Source organism: Hypanus sabinus, chromosome 10 (genome assembly GCF_030144855.1).
Source record: "Hypanus sabinus isolate sHypSab1 chromosome 10, sHypSab1.hap1, whole genome shotgun sequence".
In the NCBI taxonomy this organism is placed as follows: Eukaryota; Metazoa; Chordata; class Chondrichthyes; order Myliobatiformes; family Dasyatidae; genus Hypanus; species Hypanus sabinus.
In genome coordinates this window covers 75,723,338-75,749,056 of record NC_082715.1, presented here as the reverse complement: position 1 = coordinate 75,749,056, position 25,719 = coordinate 75,723,338, and the positions used below count along the sequence as shown (strand labels likewise).

The following is a 25,719-nucleotide window of genomic DNA, read 5'->3' as shown; positions in this document are numbered from 1 at the left end:
CTCTGCACCCTTTCTATGGTTTCCACATCCTTCCTATAGTGAGGCGACCAGAACTGAGCACAGTACTCCAAGTGGGGTCTGAACAGGGTCCTATATAGCTGCAACATTACCTCTTGGCTCTTAAACTCAATCCCACGATTGATGAAGGCCAATGCACTGTATGCTTTCTTAACCACAGAGTCAACCTGTGCAGCAGCTTTGAGTGTCCTATGGAGTTGGACCCCAAGATCCCTCCAATCCTCCACACTGCCAAGAGTCTTACCATTAATACTATATTCTGCCATCATATTTGACCTACCAAAGTGAACCACCTCACACTTATCTGAGTTGAACTCCATCTGCCGCTTCTCAGCCCAGTTTTGCATCCTATCGATGTCCCGCTGTAACCTCTGACAGCCCTCCACACTATACAGCAGATTTATGAACCCATCCCTCCACTTCTTCATCTAGGCCATTTATAAAATTCATGAACAGCAGGGGTCCCACAACAGATCCCTGAGGCACACCACTGGTCACTAACCTAAATGCCAAATACAACCTGTCTACAACCACTCTTTGCTTCTGTGGGCAAGCCAGTTCTGGATCCACAAAGCAATGTCCCCTTGGATCCCATGCCTCCTTACTTTCTCAATAAGCCTTGCATGGGGTACCTTATCAAATGCCTTGCTGAAATCCATATACATTACAGTATACGAAGCTGAGAGGTGACAGGTGGAAGAGGTAAAGGGTTGAAGAAGAAGGACAGTAGACCACAGAAGAAAAGGAATATTCTATATTCATTTTCAAATTAAATTGGAAAGTGAAACTTTTGTTGTTCTCTGTCCGCTCTTCATAAAAGGAAAATATTCAGATTACCATTCGGTTTCTAATTCCACAGGTGACTGTCCTTTCTAGATGGGCAAAAAGGCTCTCAGTAGTGACTATATAAAACCCTCCAGGAACCCATGATACCTCTGTCATGCTTGTGTATTCTTCTTGGTAAGAAGTCAAAACTGGACACAGTACTGCTGATGTTACTGTTACAAAGTTATTTATGACCACAGTTAGGCTTGGCTTCTCTTTATCCTGCACAAGTATCAAACGCTGATGTACAATTGTCCTGACCCCAATGACAGCCAAGTACAGCACTCGACAAAGATGAGTAAATTAAGGGATATTATTTCCATGACCAGTACTGTACCAGAATTCAACAGATTGAAACTTCTGTTACATCTCCCCCTATTGTTGTCTGCTCTAATTCAAATTTCTTTGGCATTTTTCCATAACTTAAATCATCGACTTCTGAAAAATAGATCTACCAACAATTAAATATATTCCCAAGTAAGGAGAACATCCTGGAGCTCACTACTTTGTTCTCTTTTTGAATTATTTATTTATTTTTCTATTTCCTGTTGTAACCTATAGTAATTTTTATCCATTGCACTGTCCTACTGCAGGAAAAGAACACATTTCACAATATATGTCAGTGATAATAAGCCTGAATCTGATTTATTAGTGGTGTAGGCAACATATTTGGTGTTCAAGATGAAGGCAGCAGACTTTCGGCTTCTATGCCTGGAGTTTTGCTCTTTGGTCGATGTTTAGACAAATTTTGTGGTCGGGGCCACAGCTGAGCACTCCTGGTAAAACCTGAAAGGAGCACTAGCAATTAGGATACTGGAGTGTGCTCACAGTGACCACTTTATTAGGTACACCTGTACAACTGTTCATAATGCAAATACCTTATCAGCCAATCATGTGGCAGCAACTCAATGCATAAAGGTATGCAGAGATGGTCAAAAGATTCAGTTGTTGTTCAGATCAAACATCAGAATGGAGAGGAAAAGACACCTCGTCAATAAGAAGGGTCAGAGGAAAATGGCTAGACTGATTCAAGGTGACAGTAATTGAGAAATCCATGTTACAACGCAGGTGTGCAGAAGAACATCTCTGAATGCACATGACATTAAATCTTGAAATGGATCTGGTACAGCAGCAGAAAACCAGAAACGTACATTCAGTGGCCACTTTGTTAGGTCCAGGAGTTCCCTGAATCCTCAAATACTACCTTTCTTTTTGAATTATTTATATTTATTATTGTAACCTATAATAACTCCTTATATAATACGCAGTACTGCTGCTGCATAACAACAAATTTCATGAAATTCAGTATGTTAAGGATAATAAATCTGATTCTGGTTCCAGTTGCTCTTGTTGTTAGTGGTGTAGGCTGCATAATTGGGGTTCATAAGATGTAGAAGAATTAGTCCATTTAGCCCATTGAGTCTGCTCCACCATTTCAGATGGTGGAGGTAGCAGACGTTCATGTTACTTCATGAGTTTGGCTCTTCGGTCCCTGGTTGGACCAGTTTTGTGGTGAGGGCTAGAACTGACCACTCCTAGTAAAATCTAAACTGGGAACCAGTAATTAGGCCATTGGAGTATAAGTGCTGCTTGTTAGCACTGTCGCTAATACTTTGCATAGTTTTGTATATAATTAAGATTATATTAATTGAACAGCAGTGGTTGGCTAGATTTGTCTTGCTTTTTCTGAGCCAAGAATTTTTTCTACATTGCTAGATAGATTAGTTCATGTTCGAGTTTATTGTCAGCTGGCTGTGTATACACACACACACACATTTCCTCAGATCATGGTGAACCCACAAAACAGCAGCCCTAGTCCTGATGCTCCTGTACCTCCTTGATGGTAGTGGGTCAAAGAGATTGTCGGATAGGTGGTTAGGATCAGTTGTAACTGTTATTGGAGCAGCTAGGTTAAAAGTGTGCTCGTTTTGGGGTGCATGTCTTTAGTACTACAGCCAGGATGTTGTCTGGTCTCATAAAGTTTGTCAGATCTGGTGCTCTCAGTCATTTCTTGATATCGCGTGGACTTCATTAAAATAGCTACAGACAGGTTAAAGGATCTCACAAAGAAGCTGAGATAGATCATTCCTTCAGGATTTCCGGGATGGACGTGATTCCTCCAGCCACGTTTTTAGTAATCTCATGCAGGACTCCATCATCGTTGAAGATGGGGATATTCATCTTTCTGCTTCCAGTAGCATTCATAACAGAATTACAGCGCTTTGGTCTGATTTATTCCTTGACAGAATGCTTAGTCTTTTTTCCCTATGTATGTTGGGTTTTTTTTGCTTTTTGGAATTATGTAGGTCTGTGTTGTAGCTTTCCCAGATTGTCATTTCATTTTTAGGTAAGTCTTTTTATCATCCACATTGAACCAGGTTTGATCCCCCTGCCATGATGGTGAGGGTTGACAGAAGGGAATGCCAGACCACAATACATATTGTGCTGTTGTACATCCTGTGGCTGGTAACTCGGCAAGGATCAACTCTTCGCCATATACACTTACATGTGTTAGGAGTTTACTGTGGTGCGTTGGTCAGGGCACAGCATGCAACAAAAAACAATAACATTCAACAATTATAAATAATAATTATGTAAAATTGTTTAAAATCTGCATAAATATAAAAAAACCCAACACATATTTACAATGTAAACAGAGCCATCAGATTTCTGAATGGACAATAAACCCATGTACACTGCCTCGCTTTTATTCATTCTGCTCTCTTTTAACACTACTTAATTTATCTTTTTGTAATTTTTTCCTGTTATTATGTATTGCAACTTACTGCTGCCGCAAAACAACAAATTCCAGGTTATATGCCAGTGATGTTAAACTGGATTCTGATTCCAAATGGCAGACTCTACTTGTGGCGTTCATCCTCCACAACATACGCATCCGATAAATCCACTGCAACACACACAAAATGCTGGTGGAACACAGCAGACCAGGTAGCATCTATAAGGAGAAGCACTGTCGACGTTTCGGGCTGAAACCCTTCGTCAGGACTGACATCGACAGTGCTTCTCCCTATAGATGCTGCCTGGCCTGTTGCGTTCCACCGGCATTTAGTGTGTGTTGTTTGAATTTCCAGCATCTGCAGATTTCCTCGTGCTTGTGATAAATCCACTGGCCGCCTTTGTCATTGCTCTATTTGCCAATGTAGCATCAATGAGGCTAACTTCCTCCCAAGGCTAATCTGTCCCATGCGTTGTGAAACAATGTTGTATCTTTCCCGAGATTTGTTTTTATATTGTACATTAAAACATTCATTAAGTATACTTGAAATAATAATTGCAGACTATACAATTAGTAAGGAGTCTCCCGTTCAGAATGTTTATAAGATTTGGCGAGTTTCCTTTCCATTGCACCCAACGGTTTCCATCTCGCTGAAGTTCAAGTGCGCGCCCCACGGTTTCCAGCCCGCTGAAGTTCAAGTGCGCGCTCCACGGTTTCCAGCTCGCTGAAGTTCAAGTGCGCGCCCCACGGTTTCCAGCCCGCTGAAGTTCAAGTGCGCGCTCCACGGTTTCCAGCTTGCTGAAGTTCAAGTGCGCGCCCCACGGTTTCCAGCTCGCTGAAGTTTGTGCGCGCTCCACGGTTTCCAGCTCGCTGAAGTTTGTGCGCGGTCCACGGTTTCCAGCTCGCTGAAGTTCAAGTGCGCGCTCCACGGTTTCCAGCTCGCTGAAGTTTGTGCGCGGTCCACGGTTTCCAGCTCGCTGAAGTTCAAGTGCGCGCTCCACGGTTTCCAGCTCGCTGAAGTTTGTGCGCGCTCCACGGTTTCCAGCTCGCTGAAGTTCAAGTGCGCGGTCCACGGTTTCCAGCTCGCTGAAGTTTGTGCGCGCTCCACGGTTTCCAGCTCGCTGAAGTTCAAGTGCGCGGTCCACGGTTTCCAGCTCGCTGAAGTTTGTGCGCGCTCCACGGTTTCCAGCTCGCTGAAGTTCAAGTGCGCGCTCCACGGTTTCCAGCTCGCTGAAGTTTGTGCGCGCTCCACGGTTTCCAGCTCGCTGAAGTTTGTGCGCGGTCCACGGTTTCCAGCTCGCTGAAGTTCAAGTGCGCGGTCCACGGTTTCCAGCTCGCTGAAGTAAGTGCGCGCTCCACGGTTTCCAGCTCGCTGAAGTTCAAGTGCGCGGTCCACGGTTTCCAGCTCGCTGAAGTATGTGCGCGCTCCACGGTTTCCAGCTCCCTGAAGTTTGTGCGCGCTCCACGGTTTCCAGCTCGCTGAAGTTCAAGTGCGCGGTCCACGGTTTCCAGCTCGCTGAAGTTCAAGTGCGCGCTCCACGGTTTCCAGCTCGCTGAAGTTCAAGTGCGCGCTCCACGGTTTCCAGCTCGCTGAAGTTTGTGCGCGCTCCACGGTTTCCAGCTCGCTGAAGTTCAAGTGCGCGGTCCACGGTTTCCAGCTCGCTGAAGTTTGTGCGCGCTCCACGGTTTCCAGCTCGCTGAAGTTCAAGTGCGCGCTCCACGGTTTCCAGCTCGCTGAAGTTTGTGCGCGCTCCACGGTTTCCAGCTCGCTGAAGTTTGTGCGCGGTCCACGGTTTCCAGCTCGCTGAAGTTCAAGTGCGCGGTCCACGGTTTCCAGCTCGCTGAAGTAAGTGCGCGCTCCACGGTTTCCAGCTCGCTGAAGTTCAAGTGCGCGGTCCACGGTTTCCAGCTCGCTGAAGTATGTGCGCGCTCCACGGTTTCCAGCTCCCTGAAGTTTGTGCGCGCTCCACGGTTTCCAGCTCGCTGAAGTTCAAGTGCGCGGTCCACGGTTTCCAGCTCGCTGAAGTTCAAGTGCGCGCTCCACGGTTTCCAGCTCGCTGAAGTTCAAGTGCGCGCTCCACGGTTTCCAGCTCGCTGAAGTTTGTGCGCGCTCCACGGTTTCCAGCTCGCTGAAGTTTGTGCGCGCTCCACGGTTTCCAGCCCGCTGAAGTTCAAGTGCGCGCTCCACGGTTTCCAGCTCGCTGAAGTTCAAGTGCGCGCCCCACGGTTTCCAGCCCGCTGAAGTTCAAGTGCGCGCTCCACGGTTTCCAGCTTGCTGAAGTTCAAGTGCGCGCCCCACGGTTTCCAGCTCGCTGAAGTTTGTGCGCGCTCCACGGTTTCCAGCTCGCTGAAGTTTGTGCGCGGTCCACGGTTTCCAGCTCGCTGAAGTTCAAGTGCGCGCTCCACGGTTTCCAGCTCGCTGAAGTTTGTGCGCGGTCCACGGTTTCCAGCTCGCTGAAGTTCAAGTGCGCGCTCCACGGTTTCCAGCTCGCTGAAGTTTGTGCGCGCTCCACGGTTTCCAGCTCGCTGAAGTTCAAGTGCGCGGTCCACGGTTTCCAGCTCGCTGAAGTTTGTGCGCGCTCCACGGTTTCCAGCTCGCTGAAGTTCAAGTGCGCGCTCCACGGTTTCCAGCTCGCTGAAGTTTGTGCGCGCTCCACGGTTTCCAGCTCGCTGAAGTTTGTGCGCGGTCCACGGTTTCCAGCTCGCTGAAGTTCAAGTGCGCGGTCCACGGTTTCCAGCTCGCTGAAGTTCAAGTGCGCGGTCCACGGTTTCCAGCTCGCTGAAGTAAGTGCGCGCTCCACGGTTTCCAGCTCGCTGAAGTTCAAGTGCGCGGTCCACGGTTTCCAGCTCGCTGAAGTTCAAGTGCGCGGTCCACGGTTTCCAGCTCGCTGAAGTATGTGCGCGCTCCACGGTTTCCAGCTCCCTGAAGTTTGTGCGCGCTCCACGGTTTCCAGCTCGCTGAAGTTCAAGTGCGCGCTCCACGGTTTCCAGCTCGCTGAAGTTCAAGTGCGCGCTCCACGGTTTCCAGCTCGCTGAAGTTCAAGTGCGCGCTCCACGGTTTCCAGCTCGCTGAAGTTTGTGCGCGCTCCACGGTTTCCAGCTCGCTGAAGTTTGTGCGCGCTCCACGGTTTCCAGCCCGCTGAAGTTCAAGTGCGCGCTCCACGGTTTCCAGCTCACTGAAGTTTGTGCGCGCTCCACGGTTTCCAGCCCGCTGAAGTTCAAGTGCGCGTCCCGCGGTTTCCACAAGCGGCAGTCGGCGCGCACGCTCCGCGGTTTCCACAAGCGGCAGTCGGCGCGCACGCTCCGCGGTTTCCACAAGCGGCAGTCGGCGCGCACGCTCCGCGGTTTCCACAAGCGGCAGTCGGCGCGTCCCGCGGTTTCCACAAGCGGCAGTCGGCGCGCACGCTCCGCGGTTTCCACAAGCGGCAGTCGGCGCGCACGTCCCGCGGTTTCCACAAGCGGCAGTCGGCGCGCACGCTCCGCGGTTTCCACAAGCGGCAGTCGGCGCGCACGTCCCGCGGTTTCCACAAGCGGCAGTCGGCGCGCACGCTCCGCGGTTTCCACAAGCGGCAGTCGGCGCGCACGCCCCGCGGTTTCCACAAGCGGCAGTCGGCGCGTCCCGCGGTTTCCACAAGCGGCAGTCGGCGCGCACGCTCCGCGGTTTCCACAAGCGGCAGTCGGCGCGCACGCTCCGCGGTTTCCACAAGCGGCAGTCGGCGCGTCCCGCGGTTTCCACAAGCGGCAGTCGGCGCGCACGCCCCGCGGTTTCCACAAGCGGCAGTCGGCGCGCACGCCCCGCGGTTTCCACAAGCGGCAGTCGGCGCGCACGCCCCGCGGTTTCCACAAGCGGCAGTCGGCGCGCACGCCCCGCGGTTTCCACAAGCGGCAGTCGGCGCGCACGCCCCGCGGTTTCCACAAACGGCAGTCGGCGCGCACGCTCCGCGGTTTCCACAAGCGGCAGTCGGCGCGCACGCTCTTGTGACATCCTGGGGGCGGATGGAAGCCGCGAGGCCGGAAGTGATTTCTGCTCGTGACCGGCGAGTGGTTCCGGCTGGTGATGTCAGCTGACGGCTCCGAAATGGAAGAACAGAACCGAGAGGATGTACAGCCGCTGCTGTCGGGGGAGCGGAGGAGGAGAGGTGTGTGTTTGCAATTCCAGGCTTTATGTCAACATTAATTCCCTGTCAAATGCTGGAAATCCAGAGCAACACACAGAAAATGCTGGAGGAACGCAGCAGGTCAGGCAGCATCTGTGGAGCGGAATAAACAGTCGACGTTCCAGATCGAAACCTCCGGCTGTTTATTCCATTCCAAAGATGCTGCCTGATTTGTGTGTGTTCTACTTTCCAGCATTCGCACATTCTCCTTTGTTTACAGAGTTATCAGGGGGTTCATTAGATGATTTGGGAGATAAGGTACTGTGATCGGGTGTCTAACGCTTTTCAGAGTTGTAACTTATGTCCATTTTTTGAGAGAGATGCAGCATTTTCGATGTGCAATTCGACCATGAATCTTGCTCTGATTTAAAAACAGTGAAAATTGTAGTAATAAACACAAGTGCATGGTCCATAGGTTCTCACAGTCTGGTGTGTCTCTTAAGAGTTACTCAAATTGTATTTGCTTTTTCCTCTTAGCCCTGCAAATGTATTCTTACGTAATTTATTTCCGAAAGTTATTATGCAATTTTCTTCTCGAGCATTTCGAGAAAGGTACAATTTATTATGTTGAAATGAATCCCGGGGTTCCTTCGGTCACGAAACTTTAAATCTGTGTTCGGTAATTATAGATTCTTGCATTAGAACTGATGCCTCCATTTTAAATATGAAAACTATTCAATGATCTTTAAACTGTTTATAACCATCTCTCCTCTGCCTTTACTGGATTTTCATTTTCAGTTCCTTCACGCAAGCCTCTTCCTAACACCAGACAAATACTTTGGAATCAAACAGACAGACAGACATACTTTATTGATCCCGAGGGAAATTGGGTTTCGTTACAGCCGCACCAACCAAGAATAGTGAAGAAATATAGCAATATAACACCATAAATAATTAAATAATAATAGGTTAATCATGCCAAGTGGAAATAAGTCCAGGACCAGCCTATTGGCTCAGGGTGTCTGATACTCCGAGGGAGGAGTTGTAAAGTTTGATGGCCACAGGTAGGAATGACTTCCTATGACGCTCAGTGTTACATCTCAGTGGAATGAGTCTGTGGCTGAATGTACTCCTGTGCCTAACCAGTAAGTTATGGAGTGGATGGGAGTCATTGTCCAAGATGGCATGCAACTTGGACAGCATCCTCTTTTCAATGACCACCTGACTTGACACATTTCAAGTCAGCCATAGCCCAATCAATAATTGGTAAAACTTATTCCTGTTTACAGTACTGTCTTAAGTCACTTAAACAGTCTTATCAACATTTCTTGCCATTTGAGTGTTTAGTATTTAACAATGTCTGTGAGTCAACAGATCTAAGTCCTAAGTCCTCCCTCCCAACCCCACACCACTTTAGTCCCAGCCATCTTCAGTGGGCAAAACCAATTTTACTGAAATCCATCTAATTTGTTAATATTGCTAAGACAAGTCAAATTGAGCATCAGTCCCAAATGAGCAAGTAGTACTCACCATAAGAAAGATTGTATTTTTCATCCTTATGATAAATACTATACGCTTATTTGGGATATAAGAAATGCGTGTCATAGAGCCTTAGAATATGACAGCACAGAAACAGGCCCTTTGGCTCATCTAGACTATGCTGAACTATCAACTTATACCCGGACCATATCCCACCTATCTATGTGCCTATCCAAGTTTCTCTTAAATATTGATATTTAAACCGCACCCTCCACTTCCGCTGGCAGCTTGTTCCTCACTCTTATCACTCTCTGACTGAAGAAGTTCCCCCTCATGTTCCACTTAAATATTTAATCTTTTATACTTAACCTGATCCCTCTGGTTTTAGTCTCACCCAACCTCAGTGGAAAAAGCCTGCTTGCATTTACCCTATCTACATCCTGCACTATTTTGTATACTTCTGTCATAATCTCCCGTCATTCTCTTACACTCCAGGAAATAATGTCCTAAACTATTAGACCTTTCCCTATAACTCAGGTCCTCAAGTTCTAGCAACATCCTAGTAAATTTTCTGTGCACGCTTTCAATCTTACTGACATCCTTCCTGTAGATAGGTGACCAAAACTGGACACAATACTCCGAATTAGGCATTACTTATACAATTTCTACATAACATCCTAATCTTTCTTCTTGTAAGTACCATATTCATGCTCTGCGTACTTAAAAACTATATTAATATCCTCTTACACCAGAGTATGATATTTGCTAATATCAGAAACTTGCCCTGAATGTTGAGGTGTTGTAAACTTGATTTTAATCCAATGAGCTGCTGAACCAAGGCCTTCTTTGGTCAGAGTTGACCATAGATGTTGCATCCTAGCTGTCTAGATGCACAAGCCTGGGCAGTACGATATGGAGAGCAGGTTGTTGCTCGTGTAGCAAGCTCCCCCTCTCCACGCATCTGATGAACCTGAAGGAACAGCAGAGGTCGATACAGTTTGGTACCAGCAGCATCACAGGAGTTGCCAGTCAACATTGAACTTAATGTGGGACTGCCTTAGGCACTCTGGCTCCTGATTTTTCCCTTGGGGTTTCCTCCTGAAGCCAGCTCCATGAGTGGTCATAGCTGCAAGGCTGTGGAGGTTTGAGAGCAGAGTTTTCCTTCTAGGTGAGGTGTCAATCATGACCGACGAGCCCCATCTGCCCAAAGCGACTGGCTTTATGGCACCAGTTATCTGCCTTTGCAGTAGAAATGGCTAAGCCACACGAGAAGGCCAGGAGCTGGACTTGGTAGTCAGAGGCTATTTGAGATGCCTTTGGAGCATTTAATAGGTTGTGGGAACTTGGCCCCATTACCACTACAGCTAGAACAATCTTAATTCAATAAAATCAGTCTTTATGGTGTAAGTTGAAATATAGTAGTGAATTTGTATGCTGAAACTCAATGTGAACATGTTTCGAATAATACCATTAAATATTAAAACTATTGGAGAACTGGTCTCTTGAATTCAAAACAAGCATTATTTTTGTTACAGTTAAAAAGTTGGAAATCAGTGATTCTGAAATTGAATGTTACTGGGATAAAAGAATGCTCTATTTGGAATTCCTGATTTCTATTCTAAAAGCATTACACTGAAATTCATCTCATTAATTAAATAGTTTTCCCTTCCAGAAGAATAGATCAAGACTAATGTTGACACTGTAGCCTTGACAGTTTAAAAATACGAAGAGCTAAAAGAACTTGAAAAATAATCCAGAAAATAATTGAGCTTAGAAGAATGACGCAGAGAAAGTTGGACATTTGACTGCTTCATTTGCATAGACATGGTAGGATTGGATATCCTCCTACTAGTGTAGTTCATCCTTTCAAATCCATGCCTACATCTTTGTCTCTGCTTTTAAATGCCCATACAACATTTAGCAATTTGTCTCATATAAAAGGGTGGGGCATAAGAGCAGATTACGTTGGGAAAATTGTGTTATTGTGGATTGAAGAATGATGATCACATTGAAGATAGAGACAGAATCTATCTGTCTTTCTTTCAGACTGGAAGTGTGTAACAAATGGAATGCCCCAAGGGCCAGTGTTTGGTCCTCAACTATAGTTAAGGATCTGAAGGATGGAACACTATGTAAGGCATTAAACAATGATATTGAGATATTATTAATGAGTATTAATTAATAAGTAAGTGTGGGGGCATGTTACACTTATAATATTTGGACTTTGAGAGAGGTTATTGATGGGGTGAGTGAGTGGGTGAAGACTTGCGAGTTATAGAAACTAGAGCACAGAAACAGGCTCTTCAGCCCATCTTGTCTGTACCAAGCTCTTATTCTACCTAGTCCTATCAACCTGCACCCTCTATACCCCTCCCATCTAGGTACACTACTTATTCAAACTTCTCTTAAATGTTGAAATTGAACCTACATTCACCCCACTGTCTCTGGTAGCCTGTTCCAACACTCTCACCACCCTCTTGAGTTTATAGAAATTCTCCCTCATGTTCCCCTTAAACATTTTGCCTTTCATCCTTAACTCATGACTTCTAGTTTCATCTAAACTCAGAGTAAAAACCTGGTTGCATTTATCCTATCTATACCCCTCAATTTTGTACACCTCTGTCAAATCTCCCCTCATTCTTCTACACTCCAGGAAATAAAGTTCTAACCTATTCAACCTTTCCCTTTTATTCATGTCCTCAAGAACTGGCAACATCCAGTAAGGCTGATCAACACCTCCACCCACTAATCCTCTCCCCTCCATAGCCCCAACCACAACTACTTTATAAATTCCTGTCAGTCACCTTATGTACAGACACTCCTGTGCCTTGCATCACTTTATGAATATTCAATCTGTCTATGTATATAAGCTATTGTATTTATATTTATCATATTTTAAATGATTATTGTGTTCCTTATTGTGTACTTTTTGTGCTGCATCAGATCTGTAGTAACAATTACTTTGTTTTTCTTTACACTTGTGTTCTGGAAATTACATTAAACAACAACAGCATCAAAATTCTCAGTACTCTTTCAATCTTAATTGATATCTTTCCTGTAGATAGGTGATCAGATCTGTACACGATCCTCCAAATTAAGCCTCACCAACATCTGTACAACTTCAACATAAGATCCCAACTCCTGTACTTAATTGATTTATGAAAGCCAATGTGAAGAAGGAATGCAGCTAGTGGACAGGGGCTGGCCTTTATTTTAAGAGGTTAGGAATTTAGAAAAAGAAATGTAATAGCTGTACAGCTGTTGAGACAATACCTGGAGTACCATAACACAGATTTAAGAAATGCTGCATCAGCATTGGAGGCAATCCAAAAAAGATTCACTAGGCTAATTCCCAGGATGAGAGGTGTATAAGATGATAAGAGGCATGGATAGAGTGGACAGCCAAGGTGGAAATGGCTAATACCAGAGGGCGTAATTTCAAGGTGATTGAGGAAAGTGTGGGTGGAGGGTGGAATGTCAGATGTTTTTTTTTAACACAAAGTGGACCTCTGGAGCACATTGTTGGGGATTATGATGGAGACTGATACATTAGGAGTATTTAAGAGATTCTTAGATAGGTATGTGCATGTTACAAAAATAGAGCACTGTGTGGGAGGGTAGGGTTAGATTGATCGTGGCATAGGTTAAAAGATTGTGGCAGAACATCGTGGGTTGAAGGGCTTGTACTGTGCTGTACTGTTCCATTTTCTGCATTCCAGTGAAAAATGGCTTTTAAAAAATCAGATCTATCCACTTTGGAGTTTAGAAGAATGTGTGGGGGCAGTCGAGGTGATCTTACTGAAACACGTAAGAACCTGAGGGTGTGTGACAGTTTCCACAAGTGAGAAAAACTTATAAAAAGGGACCTGCTTTAAGATGAAGGGATGTTAACCGAGCTTCATAGAAGTTTCTTCTAGCAGTTGGTGGTAAAACTCTGGAATTAGAGGTATTTAAAGAGGATGCAGTTAATTTCTGAAAGACTGAGGAATTGAGGGCTATAAGGAACAGAAGCCTTGGGCAGATCATCTATGGCCAATTGAATGGTGGAGTAGGCTTGAGGGGTCAAGTAGTCTATTCCTTTTCTTATTTTATAATGTTTTTATGTTCTTAAGTATAGAATCATATACAAATAAATTTACTCTCAGTGACCAATTATTATGTACTTCCTGTACCAAAAAAATTGGCCACTGAGTTCATGTTCATGGTCTTCTGCTGCAAAGTTCGACATGTATGTTTAAAGATGTTCTTCAGCACAACCACTGTTGTAATACGTGGTTATCTGAGTTACTATCTTTCTGTCAGCTTGAACCAATCTGGCCATTCTCTGACTTCTCTCATTAAAAAGGTGTTTTCAGCCACAGAAGTGGTGCTCACTGGATATTTATTATTTTTCACATTACCGTATTCTCTGTAAACTCTTGAGACTATTGTGTGTGAAAATCCCAAGAGATCAGCATTTTCTGAGATACTCAAACCACCCCATCAAGCACCAACACAGTCAAAGTCACTTTATTCACATTTCTCCCCCATTCTGATGTCTAGACTACATATTGTGACCATGTCTGCATGCATTGAATTGCTGCTGCATGATTAGCTGATTAGATATTTGCATTATGAGCAGGTGTATGTAATAAAGTGGCCTCTGAGTGTATTTGTGTATTTTTCCAATAACTATTCTCAATGTTTTTTCCAGTACCAGGTTGTTGCTCAGCTCGATATAACCTAGCGATTTTGGCCTTTTGGGGATTTTTTGTTGTTTATGCGCTACGTGTAAATCTCAGTGTGGCAATGGTTGAGATGTTGGATGATAACGCAACTGTGCCCAAGAATGGGAGTGTTGAGGCATGTCCACCACACAGCAACGTTACTCTCCAAAATAGTGGGAAAAAGGTAAGGTCTTTGCTCTGTCTCTTGCCTGTATACTCAAATGGAATTATTTACTTTTTAAGTTACTAAAACTGACCTAATCATAGCACAATTATTGCTTAATACAATTGATCAGGAAATCAACCTTTGAATGCAAAGAATTCCTTAATGTTATGCCTTGAGGTATTGTTCAAGTTTTGCAATTGCGTATATACCTGCACCAATATGCCAAATATAGTGTTTAGTCTACTCAGTTTTGGTTACATCAGACCATGGAATCTTCCAGCTGACTTCAGAATCTCCCACATGTCTTCTGGCAAACTCTAGCTGAGATTTCATATGTGTTTTTTTCAACAGTGTCTTTCTCTTTGCCACTCTCCCATAAAGCTGCAACTGGTGAAGCACGTGGGTAACAGTTGTTGTATGTGTAGTCTCTCCCATCTCAGCCACTGAAGCTTGTAACTCCTCCAGAGCTGTCATAGGGTTCTTGGTGGCCTCCTCACTAGTCCCCTTCTTGCACGGTCACTCAGTTTTTGAGGAAGGCCAGCTCTAGACAAATTTACACTTGTGATATATTCTTTCCATTTCTTGATGATTCACTTAACAGTACTCCAAGGGATATTCAGTGACTTGGACATTTTCTTGTATCCATCTCCTGAAATGTGTTTTTCAATAACCTTTCTGTGGAGTTGCCTGGTGTGTTCTTTTCTCTTCTTGGTGTAGTTTTTGCCAGGATACTGACTCACCAGCAGCTGGACCTTCCAGATTTGGGTGTATTTTTACTACGATTAATTGAAACACCTTGACTGCACACGGTGATAGCCAATTAACCAATTATGTGACTTATAAAACCAATTGGCTGCACCAGTGATGATTTGGTCTGTCATATTAAAGGGGGTGAATACTAATTCAAACAATTATCTGCAACATACACAAAATGCTGGTGGAAAGCAGCAGGTCAGGTAGCATCTATAGGGAGAAGCGCTGTCGACGTTTGCTTTACATTTGTAATTAGATCACTTTGTAGATATCTGCTTTCACTTTTGACATGGAAGAGTCCTTTTCTGTTGATCAGTGTCAAAAATAGCCATATTTTTTTATAGGCACTGTACATGGATCATAAACAACCTGGATATTGAGAAATATATCTATTACATTCTTCACAAAATTCGCCGTGTTCATTGGCAGGATCATTGTTCTCTCTCAAGACAACACTTAGAATGTCGAAGTTATAATTATGCTCAGTCAGTTGTGAATACCACTCCACATCATGTACATGCCTGACCCAGACTCCTGACACATGCTCTGAGCTGGAAGAGATTGCTTAAAGGACCTTTCAACAGTAGCATCTTCATGTACTTGTGGACATTCCTGGTCCATAACTATTCCATGGATTAGGAGCATCTGGAAAAACACCTTGGGTCTCTTGGAAAATTGAAATAGCAGTTTGATAACCCGAGGAACTACTGCTCTAACACATTGCTTCACAGATCTTCAATACCGTAGGCCCACATACAATAGTTGAAGATGTTCTTCATTGTACATAGAGTTGCATCAATCATGCACTTTGCTGGGGTTTTTAGGGGGTTAGGTAAAGAAGTGTTGGAGCAATATTTCCATGTTTTCCTGACAATTTGGGAATGAAAAATTGAAACGAAGTATTAGGAAAAGGAGATAAAGTTGGACCATGCCACTCCTCTGACCTGCTAATTCCTGCTCAGTTATATCTCAAATGGCAACCTTTTCACTCCTGGGTATCAAGTAAGAGAGTTTTCAGTTCTCTGTCAAGTATAAATATATTCTCAGTTAAATCAGATGAAATATCAATAGATACAAGAGATTCTGCAGGTGTGGAAACATTAAGCAATACCCACAAAGTACTGGTGGAATTCAGTAGCTCAGTCCTGATGAAGGGACTTGGTTCAAAACATCAGCTGTTGATTTCCCTTCATAGAAGTTGCCTGACCTGCTGAGTTCCTCCAGCATTTTGTGTGCATTACTCACAAATCTATGGTCCTTGTACTCTGGCCCTTGTAATGATGGTCTACATTACATTTGTCTTCCTTATTTTCTTGCTGCAAGAACATCAAGTTATAGGACTACAAATTTTCTTAACAAATTTCATGCTAAATGGGATTAATAAATTTGAAACTAAAGGAAGCCTACCATCTACCTAGTGAGTACAGCTGATGATAATAAATAACCCATTACAAAAAGTGAAGTTGTAAGGTTCACTAGAGGTCATATAAAATTTTGTTGCTTGGAATCTTTTCCAATACAGCCTTCATTCTTGTACATGTAAAACCATGTTCCTTTCTGCTGAAGCAATATCTTTCATTTTAATTAATGCTTTTCCTTCTTTAAACTTAGCTTTCTAGATTTTTCGTAATCTCTCCACCTCTGAACCCTTATTTGTGCTTCTTCAGTTCTGCTTTGTAAAAAATCTTTGTACTTGTTTCCTCTGAAGAGGGGAATAAACTGTCTATGCTTCTGGTAGAGCCTCCCCCCCCCCCCACTTTGACAGAACGGCTTCCCCCTTCCATTCCTTCCTGGCAAAGAGCCTTGGCCCACCACACTGACTGTTTCTTCCCTTCCACAGATCCTGCCTGCTCTGCTGAGTTCTTCCAGCATTTTGTGTGTGTTACTCTGGATTTCCAGCATCTGCAGAATCTCATGTAATTAATTGCTCCAGCATTGTTGATAGTTTATTAAATTGCTGAAGCCTTAAGCTCTGAAATTATCTTCCTAAACACTTATCATTTGCCAAGGATGATCTTTAAAACCTGCCATTTTGATTAAGCAGTTGTTCACCTATCCTGACATTTAGTTAATATGGCTCAGTATAAATATTGTCTATTCCTTAGAAAATTTTGCCATTGTAAAAGTATGACGGAGTGATAATAGCTTTCACCCTGAGAACAAATGATATTTCTTCAAAATATAGATATTTACATCTATGAGGTGGGTGGTTGATGTGCTGGTGTGTTAACTAGTTGTTCAATTGTTTCATTTATTACATCCACATCAAGTAGTTTTATTTTGTCATGGTAACATACTAGCTAACACAATGCCATAATAGCTTGGGGTTCTCCAGAGTTCAATTCTGGCACCATCTTTTAGGAGTTTGTACATTCTCCCTGTAAACTGCTTGGGTTCCCCAGGTTTTCTTTCACAATCCAAAGACACACATTTTAGTAGGTTAATCAGCCATTGTGAAGTGTCCTGTGATTAGGCTGTTGTTAAATAGATGGATTACAGGGTGGTGTGGTTCATTGGGCTGAAAATGGCTGTTCCACACTGTATCTCTAAATAATAAAATAAAAATAAATAAATTTTACTGTGAACAAGCTTGCCTATGTCACATTTAATATAAGCCTCTCCTTGTCTCCAACAGGGCAAAGTATATAACTGGAATTCGGATATACAGGGATGGATCCTTAGTGCTTTCTTCTACGGTTACATAGTTACTCAGATTCCTGGTGGATATCTGGCTGGTAGATTTGGAGGGAAGCTACTGCTTGGTTTTGGGATACTGGGCACTTCAGTTTTAACACTGTTGACTCCACTAGCAGCTGAATTGGGTCCCTACTGCATAATTGTACTGAGGATTATTGAAGGTCTGGGAGAGGTATGTTCTAATTTGTCATTTTGCATTAGGAATTTTGCATTATTGAAACAATTAATTCTGTATAGCAATGTAAGTTTTAAAAATGCAGATGTTGGAAGTCTGAAAAAAACAAAAATGCTGGGAACACCCAGCGGGTCAATAAGTATCTCTGAAAATAAAAACAGTTGATGTTTTGGGTTAGTTCCGCCAAAATACCTGAAGCATTATCTTTTTTTTTCCTCCCACAGGTCTTGTCTGATATGTTTCCAACATTTTCTGTTTAAATCTGTAATATTTCCTACAGATAGAATTTTAGTTAATTTTTATGAATGTATTTGGTATCCAAAAATGCAACATTTTTGAGAAAAAAAGATATCTATCAGCAGTAATTATAATTTTTGGACAAAATGTGATGCATCATTCAAATGTTTTGAAAATTGTGAATCTAAGAGGAGTACAATAATCTTAAGGACTTTACATACTTCAACTCCTTGTGGAATTAAATATAACTGGATTGAAAACCTAGAACAGTGCAACACAAGAACAGGCCATTCGGCCCACAATATTGTGCTAAACTACTAAAAAGCAAATCAAAAACACGCAAACTCTAGTCCTTCCTACCTACACTATGTCCATATGCCTCCATCTTCCTTACATTCATGCGTTTATTCAATGTCTCTTATAAGCCTCTAATGTATTTGCCTCTACCACCATACCAGGCAGTGCATTCCAGGCATCCATGGCTCTCTGAGTGAAAAACTTACCCCTCACATCCCTCCTGAACCTATCCCCATCTCACCTTCAACGCATACCCTCTAGTATTAGACATTTTAGCCCAGGAAACAGATGCTCTCTGCTCACTCTATCTGTGCCTCTCAAAATCCTGTAAATCTCTATCAGATCTCCCCTCAGCCTCTGACGCTCCAGAGAAAACAACGAAAGTTTGTCCAGCCTCTCCTTATAGCACATGTCCTCTAAACCAGGCAGCATCCTGGAAAACCTCTTCTGCACCCTCTCCAAAGCCTCAACATCCTTCCTATAGTAGAGCACCAGAACTGTTAAAAGATCATACTGGTGTAAAATGCTTGTGGAGGAGGTGACCAACTTCAAAGATAATTTATTTTTATTTAACAGATCCATTACATTTACTACGCAAATTATCTTATAGACTAGAAGAATATGGGAAAATATCGGGTTATAAAATAAATTGGGATAAAAGTGAAATTTTGCCTCTTACTAAAGGAGATTATAATCAATGTCGATTAATAACTCAATTTAGATGGCCAGCAAATGGTATAAAATATTTAGGTATAAGAGTTGATAATGATATAAAAAACTTATACAAATTAAATTACTTACCACTTTTGAAAAAAATTCAGGAAGATCTTGAAAAATGGATGGCACTACCAATAACATTAGTAGCTAGAGTAAATACTATAAAAATGAATATATTCCCTAGATTACAATATTTATTTCAATCATTACCAATACAATTACCCCAGAAGTTTTTTCAAGAGTTAAATAAATATCTGAGGAAATTCCTCTGGAAAGGTAAGATGTCCAGAATATCGTTGGAAAAATTGACATGGAAATTTGATCTAGGAGGATTACAACTTCCAAATTTTAAGAATTATTATAAAGCAAATCAACTTAGATTTATTGCATCTTTTTTCGAGAAAGATAAACCGGCATGGATTAGAATAGAATTAGATAAAATAGGAGAAAATGTACCAGAAGATTTTATATACAAATGGGAATCTAAATGGATACGGGAAAAGAAAGAATCTCCTATATTAAAACATTTGATTGATTTATGGAATAAGATAAATGTTGATGATGAGATAAAAAAATCTTTATTAGCAAAGAGATCTTTAATTCAAAATAGACTTATTCCTTTTACAATGGACAATCAACTTTTATATAATTGGATTCAAAATGGGATTAGATATATAGGGAATTGTTTTGAAGGAGGTATATTAATGTCATTTGAACAATTAAAGAATAAATATAAAATATCAAACAACACTTTATTTTGTTACTTTCAATTAAGGGCTTATTTAAGAGAAAAATTAGGTCAAACAATGTTATTGCCGAAATCTAATGAAATAGAAATTTTAATTCAAAAAGGAAATATCAAAAAATTTGTATCTTGCATGTATAATTTGATTCAAAGACAGGTAATTAAGCAAGGAGTCCACAAGTCAAGACAAAAATGGGAAAGTGATTTGAATATTAAAATTGAAGAAACAAATTGGTCAAGACTATGCCTTGACAGTATGACAAATACAATAAATGTTCGGTTAAGATTAGTGCAGTATAATTTTCTACATCAATTATATATTACACCACAAAAAATAAAAAAATTTAATCCAAATTTATCGGATCAGTGTTTCCGATGTAACCAGGAAACTGGTACTTTTTTACATTCGACATGGTCTTGCTCTAAAATTCAACCTTTTTGGACAAATTTAAGACTTTTACTGGAACAAATTACAGGAACACAATTTCCTCATAATCCAATATTATTTTTACTAGGTGATATTGAAGGGATAAAACCGAAACTCAAACTAAATAAGTATCAGAAAGAATTTATAAAAATTGCACTGGCAGTAGCCAAAAAAGCTATTGCAGTTACTTGGAAATCGGATTCACATTTAAGTATAGATTCTTGGAAGAAAGAAATCTATGGTTGTATTCCATTAGAAAAAATTACTTATAATTTAAGAGATAAATATGAAACATTTTTGAAAATTTGGAGCCCTTATTTACAAAAGACAGGATTAAATATATAGATGCTTTTAAGATGAAACAATTGGTTACTAGGGGAAAGAAATAAATATACATATTAAAATTATTACGAACTCCATGGAGCATGTGGAGATCTTCCAACCACCAGGCATTCTTTCTTTCTTTCTTTCTTTCTTTCTTTCTTTTTTTTCTAAGGGGTAGTTAGGGGGGAGGGGTTAAGGGGAGGGGGTATGGGTTATATACATTGTTTTTTCATACTTTGTAATCATTTAAAAATGCAATAAAAAATTATTTAAAAAAAAAGATAATTTATTTTAAAGGTATTTACTCATGGTTCATGGAAAATATTTAAACATTTTATAGCTAGCATTGATTGTCGTATTCAAGCTTAAGACCTCGAAAATATGCATCTTAGGTAGAGCTGTCCCTTTGGGATCATTGGATAATCATTCCATCGCCAGTGACTTATCCACCTGTCATTAGGTCATGCCTTTCATTAGTGTATGGATTTTGCATGAGCAGTCTGGCTCCCAGCACGTGGGCATATTATAGTGCAGCATTGGGGCTATCTCTGCCGTTGAATTGGGGTATAGAATTGCTAATTTTCTTGTACTTTAATTTTCCTATGCTTGTTTATATTTTTGTGTACTCACTTATATACATCTTACTGTTTAGTGAGTTTCCCAGTGGTTACAGTTGCCTTATTTTTCTGGAAGTTTCTTGGTTTCAGTGCCAGGTGTCATGTTAATTGAATCTAGCTGTCTTATTGGTTAACTCTTATCAATAGAATTTTCTGGTATGAGAAGACCACAGTGCTTTTAATCCCTCTCCTTTCTTCTCTTTCTTTGCTGTTGTAACGCTTAATAAAGTAATCATAAGCAACACACATGAAATGCTGGAGGAACTCTGCAGGCCAGGCAGCATCTGTGGAAAAAGAGTAAACAGTTGACGTTTCAGGTGCAGACCCTTCATCAGGACTGGAAAGGAAGGGGAGAGATCACTCTAAGAAGGAGGAAGAAGCACAAGGTGGCATGTGAAACTGGCAGAGGGGGTGAAGTAAAGAGCTGGAAAGTTGACTGGTGAAAAAGATAAAGAGCTGGACAGGGTAGAAAACCATGGAAGAAAGGGAAGTGGGTGGAGCACCAGCGGGAGGTGATGGGCAGATATGGGGATGGCACTTGTTCTCAGTGGGGAGGGACAAGTGGACAAGGGAGTCACTAAGGACGATTGCTGCAGAAGGTTGGGGGGTGGGGGAAGAGATGAGCCTGGTGATGGAATCCCATTGGAGGTGGTAGAAGTTACAGAAAATTGTGCTGAATGCAGAGGCTAGTGGATTGGTAGTGAGGGAAAGAGGAACTCTAACCCCAGTGTGGCAGCAGGAGGACAGGGTGAGGGCAGACATGCGTGGAATGCAAGAGGTGTGTTTGAGGGCAGCATTGGAAGAGGAGGAGGAGCCTCTTTCTTTGAAGAAGGGCATTTCATTAGTTCTGAAATGAAAAGCCTCATCTTGAGAGCAGTGCAGCGGAGATGGAGGAATTGAGAGAAAGGGGTGGCATTCTTACAAGTAGCAGGGTGGCAAGAGATATAGTCCAGGTAGCTCTGCAAATCAGTGGGTTTATAATAGACATCAGTAGATAAGCTGTCTCCCGAGATAGAGACAAGGGGATCGAGAAAGGTGAGGGAAATGGACCAAGTAAATTTCCTTGTCCGGCAGGCCCATTTTGGAAACCTCCGTCCAGTTTCTCGATCTCTCTGTCTCCATATTTGGAGACAGTCTATCTACTGATATCTTTTATAAACCTACTGATTCTCACAGCTATCTCGACTATACTGCTTCCCAACCTGTCACTTGTAAAACGCCATCCCCTTCTCTCAGTTCCTTTGTCTGCACTGCATCAGCCCTCAGGATGAGGCTTTTCATTCCAGAACTAATTAGATGTCCTCCTCCTTCAAAGAAAGTAGCTTCTCTTCCTCCACCACTAACACTGCCCTCACCTGCATCTCTTTCATTTCGCACATGTCTGCCCTTAACCCCATCATCCTGCCACCGCACTGAGGATGGGGTTCCTGTTGTGCTCACCTACCACCCCACCAGCCTCCGCAACCAGTACATAATTCTCCCTATATCTGCCATCTTCAGTAGAATCCCACGACCAAACACATCTTCTCTCCCCTCCTCCGCTTTCCACAGGAATCACTCCCTATGCGACTCCCTTGTCCACTCGTCCCTCCCCACTGATCTTCCTCCTGGTACTTATCCTTGCAAGTGAAACAAGTGCTACACCTACCCCTATAACTCCTCACTCACTACCATCCAGGGCCCCAAACACTCCTTCCAGATGAGGCAACATTTCACCTGCAAGTCTGTTGCGGTCTTCTTCTGTATCTGGCGCTCCCGGTGTGGCCTCCTGTATATTGGTGAGATCCGACATAGATTGGGAGACCAATTTGCTAATCACCTACACTCCGTCTGCCAGAAAAAACAGGACCTCGCTGTAGTCACCCATTTCAATTCCACTTCCCGCTCCTATTCCGACACATCAGTGCACGGCTTCCTCCAACCTAATGGCGTGAGCATTGTTTTCTTGCCCCGCCCCTTCACCATTCCCCATTCCTGTTTCTCTCTCTCTCAACATATCTCCTTACCTGCCCATCACTTCCCTCTGGTGCTCCTCTCCCTTTTTTCCATGGTCTTCTAACCTCTCCTATCAGATTCCCCCTCCTCTAGCCTTTATCTCTTTCACCAATCACTTCCCAACTCTTTACTTTCCCCGGTTTCACCTATCGCCCGCCACCTTGTACTCCTTCCTGCCCTCCCCCACCTCCTTACTTTGACTTCTTCCTTTCCCGTCCTGAAGAAGGGTCTTGGTCCAAAACGTCAACTGTTTACTGTTTTGCATAGATGCTTCCTGACCTTCTGAGTTCCTCCAGCATTTCGTGTGTGTTCTTTTGGATTTCCAGCCATCTGCAGATTTTCTCATATTAATGTGTTTGACTGCTAGGGAGGTACTGACCCTGGATACACCAGTGGTTAAAACATTCACTCTTCCTGAAAGGCTGCAAATGTGTCACACAACTTAAAAGTAATTAAGTGTACGTAAAGTAATTTAAATCATATTAAAGTCTGTATATTTTCCTGCTAGATGATTTTTCTCCCCATTAATTTTAATGAGACAGCTGTGCTTGTGCAGGTATGAGCTGGCACAGATTCAGACACAAAAGGCTGATGACTGAGAGATGGTCTTGAATTTTACAGTGTTAGGTTTGGAGCAATTTTATTGGGCTTTTCTCTAAGATGACTATCATCTATTAATATATGTAAATTTAAAACATCGGTGTTTTTCATTATTTTAACATCACATTGCATTTCAAGTTTATTAGGGCAATCACTCATGTATAATCTTCTCCTAAGGGGTTCTCCTTTGGTTGGTCCTTAGGTGATTGTATAGCCGATCCGGGATCCACATTTAAAGCGCACTTTAAAGTTCTACATAGTTCATCTAAATTTTATACTAAGCCAAAGAAGACGTATTTGTTATATGGAACATTTTAAAAAAAGAAAATAAAGCAGAAAGTTTGAGGAAGAAATTGCAGAGCCTGGGTTTTTGCTGATGGTGGGAGAAATGCATAGTGGCCATTATTTCAAAACAACATAAATGGTTGAGAAGAACAAGGAGAATATTAGAACAGCTTAATATTCAAATTTATTTAAAAAAACTAATAATTTCACTGCATGATCTGAGGTGGAAAGAGGTAGGAACAGTATTGTTTAGTTTGAAGTGTATATTACATATGGTGATGGAAGGTGTCTGGAGATCTGGGTATCTGAGTCACTCAAGTAAATGCTGAAATTACCACATTCAGATTAAATTTAGAAAAAAAAATTAGGGAGGTGGATGGAATTTGTGGTATGATAGTTGAGCCGATGGCAGATCCTTTAGACGTTCTATATATTTCCCCAATATTGCAGCCTATGGTTATTCATTTATGAGGTTGAACTTTATTTTATTACTTCTAATAGGGTGTAACCTTCCCTGCTATGCATGCAATGTGGGCTGAATGGGCACCGCCTTTAGAAAGGAGCACGCTTCTCAGTTTATCGTATGCAGGTAACTTCATTCTGTTTAAAGCTTGCACTGAAACTTATATGGTGTCCATCTCCTCACCTACCCATTACCTCCCTCTGGAGCCTCTCCTCTTTCTCTTCCTCCTATGGTGGTCTTCTGTCAGATTCCTTCCTCAGCCTTTCACCTCTTCCACCTATCACCTCCCAGCTTCTTACTTTACTACACCCCCTCTCCAAAAATCAAGATTCAAGAATCAAGTTTGTATATCACAAGTACATTGAGAAATGGAGTGAAATGAATTGTTTGCATTAATAACCAACACACCCAAGATGGCAGATCGGTGCCATCAACTCAGATCAGGTTGAATTGTCCTTTAAACCACCCATGGATACAGCTGAACGAGGCAGTGTTCTCTGGGACCAAGGTGCAAAAAAGATACACACACCTTCAAAATAGCGAGAAATAAAAAAAAACAAGCATCATCACGTAAGAAAATGCAGTTTTTTAGTTGGAGACCCTGAATGACAAATCCTGCAGATTGATGGTTCCCAGCAATCCAGCCTGTTATTCCACTGATTGAACACTGGAGGGCAGCACCAACAGGAGCATGGATTCCATGCTACACTTTGGATCTTGGATGATTCATCCATCCACCTTCCCCCTCACCTGGTCTCGCCTATCACCTACCAGCTTGTACATTTCCCCTCCCCCTTTCTTCTTATTCTGGCTTCTTCTCTCTTCCTCCCCAGTTCTGATAAAGAGTGTTGGCCCAAAATGCTGACTATTTAATCCTTCTGACAGATACTGCCTAACCTGTTGAGTTACTCCAGCATTTTTATGCAATACTAATGGAGCAAATTTAACATTTTATTAATTATGTCATTGGTTATAATTGCACAATAATGCATGTTTGTCTTCCTGGGTGTCAGATATATTTTTATGAAAGTTGTACCTTATTCCGTAATATATAGCTTGAATTTTAAAGTAGTTTCTAATGCCAGGGCAATTTTTAATTGTGACTGTCTCAGATGTTCCAGTTAAGTTTAGCTTCACCTATCTTTTAATGTAAGGGAGTATTGACTGGACTTTTCAAGTCCCTCCTATTATCTTTTGTATATTTTAAAATTAAAATTTAACTATATTTCAGGCTTCTCTAATTTCTGTTAATGCCCCTCCTCCCCTTCTTACCCCATCCCTGACATATTTAGTTGTTTTTTTTCTCTCTCTTTGCCCATCACTCTGCCTGTTCTCCATCTCCCTCTGGTGCTTCCTCCC

At 42.4% G+C, this 25,719-nt stretch overlaps 1 protein-coding gene across 2 annotated transcripts in view; it reads left to right on the top strand.

Moving 5' to 3' along the window:
* Positions 1 to 7,554: 7,554 nt before the first annotated feature.
* The window catches only part of slc17a5 (solute carrier family 17 member 5), a 55,676-nt gene continuing 37,511 nt past the window's right edge, over positions 7,555 to 25,719 (top strand). The window contains exons 1-5 of one of the 2 annotated variants that reach the window (XM_059982099.1): positions 7,558 to 7,719; positions 11,203 to 11,288; positions 13,850 to 14,046; positions 17,417 to 17,650; positions 24,399 to 24,486. In XM_059982099.1, coding sequence (XP_059838082.1) covers positions 13,945 to 14,046; positions 17,417 to 17,650; positions 24,399 to 24,486 — 424 coding nt within the window. In that variant the 5' untranslated portion in view covers positions 7,558 to 7,719; positions 11,203 to 11,288; positions 13,850 to 13,944. Of the gene's footprint in view, positions 7,720 to 11,202; positions 11,289 to 13,849; positions 14,047 to 17,416; positions 17,651 to 24,398; positions 24,487 to 25,719 lie in introns of both variants that reach the window. The other variant, XM_059982098.1, reaches the window with a different exon arrangement.